The following is a 15,125-nucleotide window of genomic DNA, read 5'->3' on the forward strand; positions in this document are numbered from 1 at the left end:
TGTGATGGTAAGATAATGGTGGCTGATCCCAGCAGAGGGTAGCAGAGAGCCACGAGGTGATTTCCCCTTCCTAAGGGCTTATTGAATAATTGTGTTTGAAGCTAACCTAGGCTTTGGGAAAGTAAGGGAGAGAGTAGCCTGGAGCTAAAATGAATAGGAAAGGGGGAGGGGGAGACTTTTTCCCCCTTTGTGCCAAGGACAACTCAGCTCTGTAATCCCAATGGGCATTATGCACTTCCCATCATATTCCTACTTACTTTCCATCAAAAAAGTCAGAGGGGAATTCGTCATTATCGTTTCCTGTCATCTTAGCCAATCTGAGAGGTGTGTAGCAGTAGGTACTATGTTTTGAGGAAGAAATTGTACTTAATCAACTTTTTAAGAAATCAATATTACTGATATCTTTTTATTTGTTTTTATTGAAAATATGTCCCAGAAAACCACACCATATAATAAACACTATTTTTAAAAGTAAAGAGGGAAAAAAAAGCAATTAACAAAACTGATCAATGTATTTTTAAACCTGTAAAATATATGCAGTGTTTCATATCTGGAGACCTATCACTTCTGCAAAGGAGTGTGGGGACTTATTTTCTCTTATCTGCTCTGTTGTCATATTTGTACTCTTATCATCTGGTGGTAGTCGTTTTCAATTATGTCATTCTCCCCATTTATATTGTTGCAGTTGTATGCTCAGAATCAGTTAATATAAGTCTTTCATGCTTCTCTTTATTAATCAAATTAGCCATTTCTTACAGCACAATAATTAATCAATAAACATTAATAAATGCTTAATAAAGCACCTACCAAGTTTCAGGCACTATGCTAAATTCCAAGGATACAAAAAAAGGCAAAAGATTGAACTTGCCTTCAAGAAGCTTACAATCTAATGTGGGAAGACAACATACAAATATGTATTAAGCAAGCTATCTACAGGATAAGTAGGAAATAGTTAGCAGAGGGAAGTCCCTGGAATTAAAAGTTGTTGAGGAAGGTTTTTCATAGAAGGTAAGATTTTAGTTGGGATTTAAAGAAATTCAGTATTATAGTAACTTTTCATTATATTTATGCACCGCAACTTTTTTAGTCATTCCCGATCAATGGACATTTACTTTGTTTCACATTTTTTACTACCACAAAACTTGCTACTATAAATATTTTGGTGCATGTAGAGCCTTTTTAAAATTTTATTTATGGTCTCTTTGATGTATATTCCTGGCATTAGAAACTTTGTGTCAAAAGATATGAACATTTGAGTGATTTTATTAGTACAATTCCAAATTATTTTCCAAAATAATTCACCAGCAATACATAAGTACAGTATTATCAAATTAAAATTGGTTGGGGATAGCAGCACATATTGACTTAGTTTTAAAATGCAATGTTAGCCATATTTTATTGTATTTTTATTTATTTTGTTAAAAATTTTCCAAGTAAAAAAATAAAACACAAAAAAATTTAAAATTAAAAATTTTTTTCAGTTCCATTTTAATCTGACTGGGGGAACTTGAGAGTTTTGAGGGCATCTGTGGCCACCTGACATATCTGACACTTCTGGTTTAAGTATACCTGTCTTTCCATAATTCCTCCAACAATGACTTTTGGTATTCCCCTTTTAGTATCTTTGCCAACATGCTACATATCAAGTGAAATCTTAAGTTTGTTTTGATTTCAGTTGCATATCTCTTCTTAAAAGGGAATTGGAACATTTTTTTACATTGTTGTTAACAGTTTGCAATTTGCCTTTTGAGAAATGTTTGTTCATATCCTTGATTATCTCTCAGAGAACGTGATCATTTTTAAGGATAGGAAACATACAATTTAAATACATAAATAACTATATGAGTGATTCTGGAGAAACTGTGTGATATATATTAGAAGGAACATTGAATTCATTTTAGAAGACCTAGGTCCCATAACTAACTCTAACAAATATTATCTGGCTTACTAGGGACAAATAACTTTCCTTTTCGAACTTTAAGCTCTATACCTAAAGGAGGGGGATGATCATAATCTCTTTACAGTATAAGATTGTGAGAAAAACACTTGGTAAAATGCAACATAGAGAGATGATGCTAATCTTATACAGCAAACAATTTTAAATTATTATTATTATATGTGTACCCAGTGCCTGGCACATAATAAAGTGCTTGCTAACCAGAACAGATATTTTAAAAACATATAATAAAATATGCAACATATTGATGTTATAAAATAAATAATTTAAAAAATATGCTTCAGTTCTATTTTGTGGCTAATTAAGGGGAATAGAGAAGAGAAGTAAAGAAAGGTATAGGTCAGATAGAGATAGAAGTAGAAAGGATTGGAGGAGCAATATAGAGAGAGCCACAGAAACACAAGATTTAATTTAATTCAACAAAAAATTAAGTATCTTTTTTTGTACAAGATCTTTTGGAGAGATTTGTTGGTTAGTTGTTTTCAGTTGTGTTCAGCTCTTTGATATCCTATGTTGGATTTTCTTGGCAAAGATACCAGATAGTTTTGCCATTTCCTTCTCTAGCTCATTTTACAGATAAGGCAAACAGAGTTAAATGACCTGCCCAGCATCACACAGCTCATAAGTCTTTAAAGCTGGATTAGAACTCAAATTTTCCTGTCTTCAGACCTTAGACTCTATTCACTGAGCTTTTTTGCTGCCCCCCCCACCCAGGTCTTATGTGTGATTGTGTGTGTGTTTTATATATATATATATATATATATATATATATATATATATATATATATACCCACAAACACATATATAAAGTGCTTAATTAAGATAATTAATTAAGAATTGATTGATTCCAGATGGCCTTCCTGAATCTCCTCCTAAATGTCTTCCTTTCTCCAAAGAGAAAATGATCTGGAGACCATTGAATAGATCAGCAGCATTGAGAGTAAGACTGCTCATGTTATGATTATTATTTTGCTATTTCCTAGCTTTCCTACACAGAGTTGAAGATAGTCCAAACAATAAGTAGGGCAGAAATCTTTTCTTTTTAGTTGAGGAGATCAGATGAACTGAATCACAGAATTATTACATCTTAGACCTGAAAGGAACTTTGGTGATTGAGTTCACCCCTCATTTTACAGAGAAAAAAATTGAGCCAAAGGAAGAAAAAGGATCATTGGATCATAAATTTTAAAATGGAAGAGACCTCAGAAACCATTTCATTAAATCTGTTCATTTTAAAGATGAGTAAAACAAAGGATAAGGGAGGTTCACAGTCACACAGAGATTTGAACCAGGTCCTCGGATACATTCAAGGTGACCCAGCCAGGGCAGTTCCTGATACACCATCTGCAATCAACCCTGAGTTTTGATTTTCGTTTCATTCTTTCCTCCGTTAAATGAGATTTTCTATGGGTATCAGTTCCCTTATAAGTACTAAATACATTCTGAAATTTCAAAAAAAGGAGCTCTATCTAATGGACTATTTTAGAGCAAAGCTTCTTAAATTGTAGATCACAATCCATATTGGGGTCTTATCACTGAATTTGGGAGTTCCAAAATTTATTATCAGTAAATGTTTGATTGTATATCTATTTTATATACCTATATACTTGTATATACTATATATACCTATATCTATTTTATATACTATATACTGGCATATTTTATATACCTATATATCTATTTTATGTGTCTATATATACCTGGTTTCATGTAAAAAAAATTTAGGTGAAAAGAGGTTGTGAGTGGAAAAAGTTTTAAAAGCCTTAGGCAGTTTGTTTGGATGATGTCTGGACTCAAGGGCAGTTCATTTTACATGCTCATTCATCTGGGTTAGATTCTAACTACATTTTTATTCCTCTCTTGTTCTTTTAGAACTTTCTGACTTAATCCAGGCTTTACCAAAGACAGGGTAGGTTGAAGGAACTAGGACTGTTTAACTTGGAGAAGAGAAGACTCAGTGGGGAATGTGATCACTAAATATTTTCAGGTCTGCCAAGCGGAGGAAGGATTTAATTTGTTCTGTTTGACCTCAGGAGACAGGACCAGGGGCAATAAGCAAAAGTAGGAAAGAGGTGAATTTGGTCTAATGTCAGGGAAGATCTCCTAAGAGAGCTATCCAAAAGCAGAAATGGCCTGCCAGAGTGGGTGGCTGCAGGTGTCCCTGACATTGAGTTTTCAAGGGCTGGATGACACTTTGGGGGATTTGTGTTAGAAGAGTTTCTTTCTGGGCCTGAGTCAGACTTCTATTTAAGGTCACTGAGCACTATTCCAACTCTAAACTTTTGTGATTCTATCAATTCTGGGACCTTTCAATTGCTCGTGTAGTCCATGGTGATATCAAAAAATGATTTCCCAATTTTGCATCCCAGTGGGTTTTGTGTGAGGAGCACCATATTAGATACTCAAGACATCCAATATATAATTGGGTAAATGAAAATGGAAGTTTGGGGTCTAGCTTATTATCTTAAAGAGTTAGATTTCTTGATTTTGATTGCTTTCCAGGTATGTTCATCTCCCATTCTCTACCCACAGTCATTTGCTTTTTTGCCATTAAAAGTAACATTTTACTATGCTTCCCCTTCCTCTGGTAGCTTCTGGAGTTTAGTGTGTATACACAGACTTGGTTTGAGTTCTAAGATTCTACCAAGGGCAGAAGCTAATCCCAGCATTCCAGGTTGAGTACTGCTTTTAGAATCAGAGGACTTGGGTTCAAATGATGACTTTTCTTCTTAATAACTGTGTGGGTGACAAATAAAACACCTTGGGGACCTCAGTTCCCTTTTCTGTGAAAGAAGGGTATGACCTTTAAATTCCCTTGCAATGTTAAATCTATAATCCTTTGATCTGCTAGTTTTTTCTCTGATGGCAACACAGAAGAATCTTGACCTAATTCCTCCAGAAAGCCCCATGATACTCCCTGTCACTATTGACTTTTCTTCCCTAGAACATTACATAACTTTTGCATCTCTCAGGAACTTATCACTTATTATTTTGCATTATAGTGATTTGGCCATCTATCATATTTCCACTACTTGAGTGTCATTATTCCATTTATACTGTGCAACTGTCCCCAGCACTTAACTCAGTACTTAGATACAGCCCTTAAAATTTGCCAAATTGAAATGAAAGGAATGCTATAGGTTAGGGATTCTTAACCTAAGATCACGGTATTTGGTGTTTTTTTTTTTGTTTGTTTAATAACTATATTTTCATATTTCCTTTGTAATCTATGTATTTTATTCTATGTATTTAAAAGATTACTCTAAGAAGAAGTCTATAAACTCCCCAAGATTGTCAAAAGAAGACATGGCACAAAACTCATGGCCTAAAGCTTTGGTCAAAAGCTAGCATACAAATCCTGCCAGACACACTGGCATTTTCAAAGTGGTATTTGTGAGTGAGGACAGGGTGGGTGAGTGAGGAAGATGGTACAAAAGCAGTTTATAATTTAATAGTGGATAAAATGTAGGAGATATAATTTGGAAGATCTAAGTTCAAATTCCATCTCTGACACTTACATGGAACAAGTCACTTAAACTTTCTGACCTTCAGTCTTTTAATCTATAAAATATTGATAATAATACCTGCTATCTCTAATTCAAAAATGTTGCTATTTCTTATTTTGAGATGAATTCTTTAGACTTCCCCATACTACCAAAGGGGTCTATGAAACAAAAAACTTTAAGAATCCCTGCTCTAAAAATGAATATTAAGATAAGTCAACATTATAAGAATGACTTAAATAACTGGAGGGATTAATATAGTGCTTATGGATGGGATGTACAGTACAACAAAAATATTCTACCAAAAATATGCTACCCCAAATTTTTTAAAAAGTTGCTTAAGGATCAGATAAAATCAATGTGAGAAGTACACTGCAAACTCTACATTAAATATTGGTTATTAGTAAGACCATTTACAAAAATAGTAGCCCATTCCTTCATCATCTAGGGATTTACAATTGAGTGTAGGGCAATGTTTAAATATAAGAAGCCACAAAAAATAAGTAAGTATCCTGCGGGCACCAATGTTGTCATTTCTAGCACTCAAATACTTTTTAAACAGATCAAATCTTGTGAGACCACAGTGCCCCCCTCCCAGCTCCATTTCCTGCTTGCCCATGTGAAAAAAGAAAGGACCAATAGGGGAGTAGGAGGAGAGAATGAGCTTGGAAACACATGAACACCCTAATTCCTTTCCAGAATCCTGCTACTTCCCTTTACTGAAAATTTGAAGGCAGTTTTGTGCTTAGAGAAATTTTTTTCTTCTCTTGGGGCCACAGTGTGGCTGGTATCCTTCCCCTGATCTCCACCTTCCCATCCCCCAATCCCCACCCAGCTGAATTAGAATACTGTACTATGTGTAGTTTGAACTCTTGAATACAAATATAGAAGAAGCAGAAAGACAAGAGGAAGCAGAGCTGGCTTGAGCTCCGACTAGAGAACTGCCACTTCTCTCTTCTATAAACTTTTGATAACACAAGTTGGAGGCACTTTCCCAAGATGAACTTTCAAAGTCATTTTTTAGTCAGTCACCTGCTTCTTTTGTTCTTTTATCCAAGAGGTAAGTAAACTATTTGGACCTCTGATGGCTCCTTCTTCCTGCTATATTTTGACAAGCTATTAAAATTTCTATCAAACTTCTGGGAATCTTAATGGGTCTAAAACTGATTCTTTTCCTTGTGTGAATGTCTTCTTCACTTTAAGAGCACTGGATTAGGCGTCAGAAGACCCAATCTAGATCCAGTTTAATCTCTTATTCTTTGGCTTTGAGATCTTGCAGGGACTCACTCTTTCCAATGGTACTCCAATATTTGATGATTTCACAATGTCCCTGATTTCTTTAACAGATGCCATGGTAGAAGAGGATATGGTTTGGGGCATGCTGACCAAATCCATCTCTTTGGACATCCCTGATTTCCTGAACTACCAAAATGTAGATGATATAAGGTGGTTTAAAGGGCAGACTATGATTGCAAAAATAAAACCAAATGGAGAAGAAAACAAACCCTTGGTTGAGAATACAGACTACGAGATATTCAAAAATGGAACCCTGAAAATTAAAAAGCTGGAGAAAGACTCTGGGCAAGACTACAAGGTGTCATTGTATGATAAAGATGGGAAAAACCTATTGGACAAAATATTGATTCTGCATGTGATAGGTGAGTAGTCCTTTTCTTTGTCTCCTTCATTGGTAGTTCCCATCAGACTGTGGAGATTTCTATGGTCTCTACCTGCTAGGGGCTTGAATAAAAGACTGGTTAGTGGAGAAGCGAGTGGGAGGCAGGTAAAGTGCTATCCAGGGACAGATGTTCTGGCTAAAATTTTACATCATGTACTTCACAAAGAAGCTATCTTCTGGTGACCTGATTCCTGATGTAGTCTCCCCCTTCCCCATGCTTGTCTTGATCTGTTTTCCTAAGTCCTCGCTAATCTAATCCTAGGTTTCTACAAGAGGCAATTTATAGCTGTAGAAGGAAGAAGGTAATTCCTTAAATATCCCTAGACTTTATGAATCCATCAGCTACAGACAGTGCTGTTGTGGTGTTCCCTATGCCAATTCATTTGTGCTTAATTGTCTCAGAGTTGCCCTAAGTGTCTTGTCCAGGGTTGAAAATTCAGTTTGAATCATAGGCAAGACTTTTGTGGGGGACAGGGGAAGGCAATTGGGGTCACACAGCTAGTAAGATCTGAGGTCAAATTGAACTAGGGTCTCCTGACTCCACGTCTGGTGTTCTATTCACTGCATCACCTAGCTGCCCCAGAGGCAACACTTAAACTTGGGTTTTCTCCACTCCAAAATCAACCTTCTTTGTTATTATACAATATGTCCCCAGGATCAAATAAGCTCAATTAAAAGACATTATAGGTCACTTGGTTCAATATCTTACCTGTGATATGATCCCTTCTATAACCTCATTAATATATATATTCATTTTATTTATATATATATATATATATATATATATATATATATATATATATATATATATATATATATATATATAGTTATAGTTATAGTTATAGTTATTCAACTACTTCTTACTCTTCCAGGGTTAGAAGTCTATTACTTCATGAAATATTTTGTTATATTTTCTCTCTAGGACTTCTTACCTATCCTTTCCCCTATCACTTCCCTCTATCCCTTTAATAGTACAAGATAACCTCTTTCTTTACATTTCTACTTTCAAAGCACCATTTCCTTCCCTAGAAACTATAGGAAACATTTTTAATTTTGAGTATAGATATATATTCACATTCTAGTCAACTTCTTTACCTTTTATGCCTTGGGAAATACTTATTCTTAAATGTCCTGATTAGACTGTAAGTTTCATGAGGAAAAAATTGGTTTATCTAAAGCTTTCATCACCCACAGCACTTAGCCGAGTATTCTCAAATATTAATTCAACAAAGCTTTATTAAATATTTATCATATACAGAGCATAGTGCTTGGTGCTGAAGCTACAAAGACAAATATAAGTGATCCCTGCCCTCGTGGAACTTATAATTTACGTCCTTGCAGCAGGGATTAAAATATTTGTTGAACAAAATGGAATTGGAGTGGCCTGTCACCAACAGGATTTTCACACCTTACTTTAGCCTGAGAGTTATTATATCAGTCCCTACCCTGCGACCCCATATGGACTAGAAAAGCTAGAAAACATTTTCCATTCAGGGAAGTTCTCAAAGTAAATGGGATTTTTTTTTTTCTTTTCAAAGAGGCTGTTTCAAAGCCAGAAATAACATGGAATTGCACTGAAAAAATTGTCACTTGTGAGGTTCGGAATGGATCTGAGGCCGAGCTGACCTTGTTTGACAATGAAACACAGCCTCTGAAGAAGGGGATCTTAAAAACAGAGAAAATGCATCTCAAGTACACCTGGGAATACCTACCACTTAAGGAGTTCAAATGTGTGGCGAAAAACCGAGTCAGTGAAGACTGGGCTGTGAGCCAAAACCCCTGTACAGGTGTGCAGTTGGCAGTGGGTATAAAATAGCCATGTTCATAAATAATCATAGCAACTGACATTTATATAATTGTACAGTTTTAGATACATTTATATAGTTTATAGATGTATGTGTAATATGTGTGTATAAATATACATAGGTATAAAAATAGATAATACTTTTAAATAAGTAATTCTTCTATACTTTATCTCATTGGAGCCTTTTCAGGTATTATTATCCTCATGTTTCAGATGAAGAAGCGAAAAACTGGAGACTAAGCATTTAGTAAATGTCAGAGGCAGATTTGAATCCAAGTTTTCCTGACTTTGAGGTCAAGCTACTGCACTAAGACTTACATTCTCTATGTAGTCTTCTTTTTATCCACTGTGCCAGGTGGATTTAGTACTTTTCTCCCTGGGTTTAGACCTGTGTCTCCTGATAGGGAAACTTTATGTAGATCAACAGCTATTTCTGTATCTCATAGTCATTAAAAAATTCAATTTAATTTTATTTTCAGTTCTTTAGATACTCCTTTCCCACTAATTGAGGAAGCAAGAAAAACAAAATCCATACATATATAGTTAAGCAAACAAATTCCTTCAATAATCTTTATCTTCCTAAAAAAAAAGAAAAAAATATACTTTAATCTTCATTGTGAGTCTGTCTATTAGTTCTCTATCTATATAGAATGTTTCATCATGAGTTCCTTGGAATTGTGGTTGATTCCACTGAGTTGATCAGAGTTCCTAAGTCTTTTGAAGTTATCTGTCTTAACAATATCGTGTCTCTTGTAATCTTTTCAAATTTAATTTTTATCTCCCTTATTTTATTTTTTACTCAATTACATGTAAAATTCTAATATATGTTGACAAGATTTTTGAGATCCAAAATTTCTCCCTCTCTTCCTTCCCTTATCCCTTGAGAAGGCAAATAATTTGATATATATTATACAGGTGAAGTTATACAAAGTATATTTCCATATTAACCATATTGTGAAAGACACAGACCGAAAAAAAAACCTCATTTTCAACAACCAAAGAAAAGTAGAGTAAAACAACTATACTTTTCTCTGCATTCAGACTCCATCAGTCCTTTCTCTGGAAGTAGGTAGCATTTATCTTCATAAGTCTTTTGGAATTGTCTTGCATAATTGTGTTCCTGAGAACAGCTATATCACTTACAGCTGATCATTGTACAATATTGCTGTAACTGTGTACAATGTTTTCCTGGTTCTGCTCATTTCTCTTTCTATCATATTTATAAGCCTCCCAAGTTTTTCTGAAACCATCCTGCTCACCCTTTCTCACAGTACAATTGTATTCCATCATAATCATATACCACAATTTGTTCAGCCATTTCCCACTTGATGGATGTTCCCTCAATTTCTAATTCTTTGCCATCACAAAAAGATTTTTTATAAATATTTTTGTACATATAGATTCTTTTCTTTTCTTTTTCTTTTTCTTTTCTCTTCTCTTCTCTTCTCTCCTCTCCTCTCCTCTCCTCTCCTCTCCTCTTCTCTCTTTTTCTTTTCTTTTCTTTTCTTTTCTTTTCTTTTCTTTCTTTTCTTTTCTTTTCTTTTTTTCTTTATTTCTTTGGAATACAGACCTAATAGTAGTATTGCTCAATCAAAGGGCATACTTAGTTTTATAGTCCTTTGGGCATAACTCCAAACTTCTCTCCAAAATGCTTAAATCAGTTTATGACTCCACCAACAGTGCATTAATGTCCCAGTTTTTCCACATCCTCTCTAACATTTGTTATTTTCCTTTTCTGTCATGCTAAAAATCTGATAGGTGTTTTAATTAGCATTTTTCTAATCAGTAGTGATTAAGTCTATTTCATGACTATATATACATATATATATATATGACTATGCTGTAATTTCTTCTTTTGAAAATAGCTTTTATATCTTTTGACTATTTAGCAATTGGAGAATAACTTGTATTCTTATAAATTTAACTCATTTCTTTATGTATATGAGAAATGAGGCCTTTATCAGAGAAAGCTGTGAAAATTTCCTCCAGTTTTCTGCTATTTTTTTTCCTACCCTTTGCCATCCATATATCTAATAGGTAAAATATTATTTCCCTAATTAGTGTATAATATCACCCCTCATGTCTAAATCATGTATCCATTTTGATCTTATTTGGGTACACTATGTAGGACATTGATCTATATCTAGCTTCTATTAAATTGTCTTCCAGTTTTCCCAAAAAATTTTGTTACATAGTGAGTTCTTATTCCCAGAGTTTGGATCTTTGGGTTTATCAAATAGCAGATTACTATGATACTACTGTGTATTGTATATCTAATCTATTCCCACTAATCCACCACTCTATTTCTTAGTCAGTATCAGATTATTTTAATAATTACTGATTTGTAATTCAATTTGAGACCTTGTATTACTAGACCATCTTCCTTCACATTTTTCACTGATTTTCTTGCCATCCTTGAGCTTTTGTTTCTCCAGATGAATTTTGTTATTATTATTTTTTCTAGCTCTACGAAATAATTTTTGGTAGTTTGTTTGGTATGGCACTGAATATATTAATTTAGGTAGAATTTTTATAATGTTGGCTGACCTGACAATGAGAAATTAACATTTCTCCATTGTTGAGATCTGACTTTATTTGTTTAAAAAGTGTTTTGTAATTGTGTTCATCCAGTTCTTGGTTTTGTTTTGTCAGGCAGACTCCCAAGCTTTTAATATTATCAGCAGGCATTTTAACTGGAATTTAACTCTATCCCTTCCTGCTGGACTTTGTGGTGATTCATGGAAATTTTGATGATTTATGTGAGTTATTTTATATCCTGTCACTTTGAGGAAGTTGTTAATTTACTTCAACTACTTTTTTAGTGAATTCTCTAGGATTCTCCAAATATACCACCATATCATCTACAAAGAGTGATACTTTTGTTTCCTCATTGCTTATTCTACTTCCTTCAATTCTTTTTTTTTTTTTCTCCTTTCCTATAGTTAGTATTCCTAGTACAATGTTGAATAATTGAGTAAACATCTTTGCTTCACCTCGATCTTACTGGAAAGTTTCTAACTTATCCCCATTACAGATATTACTTGCTGATGGTTTCATATAGATCCTACATATCATTTTAAGGAAAGCTCCATTTATTCATGCTTTCTAGTGTTTTCAAGTAGGAATGAATATTGTCAAAGGCTTTTTTGAGATCTATTGAGATAATCATATGATTTCTATTGTTTTTGCTACTGATATGATCAATTATGCTGATACTTTTTCCTAACTGAACGGCCCTGGTATGAATCCCGCCTGATCACAATATCATCATAATATCATTATATTCTTCATCATATATATATTCATCATATATTTCTGTGATTTCCTTGCTAGTATTTAAAACTTTTGCATTGATATTCATTAGGGATAGCGTTCTATAATTTTTTTTCTGTGTTTTTGCTCTTCCTAGTTTAGTTATCAGCATGATATTTGTGAAATGAAAGGAATTAGGTAAGACTCCTTTGCCTATTTTTCCCCAAATAGTTTATATAGTATTGGAATTAATCATACTTTAAATGTTTGATAAAATTCATTTTGTGAATACATTTGTTCCTGGGGATTTTTCCTGAGTAAGTTAAGCTTGTTCAATTTCTTTTCCCAAAACAGGGTTATTTAAGTATTATATTTCCTTTTGTGTTAATCTGAGCAATTTATGTTTTTGTAAATATTTATCTATTTTACTTAGCTTGTTAGATTTGTTGGTATATAATTGGACAAAATAGTTCCTAATGATTTCCTTAATTTCATCTTCATTGATAGTAAACTCATCCTTTTCATCTTTGATAGTGGTGATTTGTTGTTGTTGTTTTTTAATCAAATTATTCAATAATTTATCTATTTTTTTCATAAGATCAGTTTCTAATTTTACTTATTCAATGATTTTCTTACTTTCAATTTTATTAATCTCAGCTCTGACTTTCAGGATTTTCAATTTGGTGCCTAATTGTGGATTTTTAATGAGTTCTTTTTTCTATTTTTTAAAATTGCATGCCCAATCTATTGATCTGCTCTTTCTCTTTTTTATTCATGTAACCATTTAGAGACATAGATTCCTCCTCCCCTCCCCCCCAAGTACTGCTTTGGCTGCATTCCATAAATTTTAGTATGCTGTCTCAATGTAGTCATTCTCTTTTCAATGTTGTTATTCTCTTTAATGAAATTATTGATTGTTTCTATAATTTGTTCTTTGACTTATTCATTCTTTGTTATTAGATTATTTAGTTTCCAATTAGTTTTTAATCTATGTTTTCATGGCCCTTTATTGAATGTAATTTTTATTACATTATGGTGTGAAAGGGATACATTTCTGCTTTTGGTTGTAAGTTTTTAAGCCTTTTATAATGTGCCATGTACACCACTGAGACTAAAGTATTCTTTTTCTATTCCTATTCAATTTTCTCCAAAGGTATATCATATCTGAGTTTTCTAAAGTTCTATTCTCCTTGTTTTCTTTTTATCTTATTGCTAGATTTATCTAGTTCTGAAAGGGGAAAATTGAGATCCCCCACTAGTATAGCTTTACTTGCTATTTCCTCTAGTAATTCATTTAACTTTTTCCTTTAAAATTTTGGTGCACATATGTTTAGTATACTTCATTGTCTATGGTACATTTTAGCAAAATGTTGTCTCCCTTTTATCTTTTAAAATTAGTTCTCTTTTGCTTTGTTTGAAGTCTATTTTTTTAGTCTCATCTGAAACATAATAGATTTTGGTCTAGTCTTTTATTTTTACTCTTGGGTGTCTCTTTCTTTATGTGTGATACTTAAAACAATATATTGCTGAATTCTGGCTTTTAATCTATTCTATTGTCTACTTTCATTTTAAGGGTGAGTTCATCCCATTAACATTTATAACTATGATTACTGTATTTTGCTCTGCATTCTATTTTCCCCTGTTTATCCTTTTCTCTGACTGTCTCTTTGCCTCTGTCTCTTCCTTCCCCCCTCCTTTTCTCCCTCACCTGTGGTCCCATCCCTCCTCAAAAGTCTACTTTACTTCTGATCACTGTCCTCTTTAATCTACTCTCCTTTCTATCAGCTTCACACCCTTCTCTTACTTCCTTCCCCTTCTACTACTTTGTAGGGCAAGATAGAATTCTATACCCAATTGAATGTGCATGTTATTCCCTCTTTGAGCAATTTCTATAAGTTCAAGTATTGCTTGCCACCCACTTCCATTTTCCCCTCCACAATGCTATTTTTTACTTTTTTTTATTACTTTTATTTTTTAAAATAGCTTTCACAAGCTATTTTTCACATTTCTTCTAAGATAGCTATTTTCCCCATTCCATTTCTTCCTTTTCCCTTCCCTAATCACATCTATTTTTCTCATTCCTTAATTAATTTTTTTGAAAAATCATCTTATCATAATTAACTTACACCTGTGTCCCATGTCTATTTGCTCCTTATAATTGCCCTAATGATGATAAAGTTCTTAGGAATTACAAATATCATCTTCCCATAGAGGAATGTAGAAAGTTGAACATTATTGAATCTCTTATGATTTCTCTTTTGTGTTTACCATTTTATGCTTATCTTGAATCTTTTTTTTTGAATGCCAAATTTTCTATTCAGCTCTGATATTTTCATCAGGAATACTTGAAATTCCTCTATTTCATTAAATATTCTTTTTATCCTCCAAATTAAGATAATACTCGGTTTTGTTGAATGAGTGATTGTTCGTTGAAATCCTAGGTCCTTTGCCCTACAAAATATCATATTATAAACCCTTTGATCCCTTAATGTGGAAGCTGCTAAATCTTGTGTGATTCTGCCTGTAGCTCCACAACATTTGAATTGCTTTTTCTGACTCCTTGCAATATTTTTTTGAGAACTTTGGAATTTGGCTATTTTCATTTGGGGATCTTTTTCAGAAGCTTGTCAGTGGATTTTTCCAATTTCCATTCTGTCTAGTTCCAGGATATCAAGGGAATTTTCCTTGATAATTTTTTAAAAATAATATCTAGGTCTTTTTAAAAATCAAGGCTTTTAGGTAGTCCAATAATTCTTAAATGATTTCTTCTTCATTTACTTTCCAGATCAATTGTTCTTCCTACAAAATATTTCACATTTCTTCCATTTTTTCATTGTTTTAACTTTGTTTTATGGTTTCTTGATGTCTCATGGAGACATTAGCTTCTGGCTAAACAATTCTAATTTTTAAGGAATTATTTTCTTAAGTGAG

General features: G+C 33.4%; 1 protein-coding gene across 3 annotated transcripts in view; it reads left to right on the plus strand.

Moving 5' to 3' along the window:
* The first annotated feature begins 6,154 nt into the window (after nucleotides 1-6,154).
* CD2 (CD2 molecule) overlaps nucleotides 6,155-15,125 on the plus strand; it is a 40,437-nt gene continuing 31,466 nt past the window's right edge. For all 3 annotated transcript variants that reach the window (XM_074263183.1, XM_074263185.1, XM_074263186.1), the window contains exons 1-3: nucleotides 6,155-6,520; nucleotides 6,807-7,118; nucleotides 8,677-8,925. In XM_074263183.1, the coding sequence (XP_074119284.1) occupies nucleotides 6,460-6,520; nucleotides 6,807-7,118; nucleotides 8,677-8,925 (622 nt within the window). In that variant the 5' untranslated portion in view covers nucleotides 6,155-6,459. The remainder of the gene's footprint in view (nucleotides 6,521-6,806; nucleotides 7,119-8,676; nucleotides 8,926-15,125) is intronic.

Source organism: Sminthopsis crassicaudata, chromosome 4, assembly GCF_048593235.1.
Source record: "Sminthopsis crassicaudata isolate SCR6 chromosome 4, ASM4859323v1, whole genome shotgun sequence".
In the NCBI taxonomy this organism is placed as follows: Eukaryota; Metazoa; Chordata; class Mammalia; order Dasyuromorphia; family Dasyuridae; genus Sminthopsis; species Sminthopsis crassicaudata.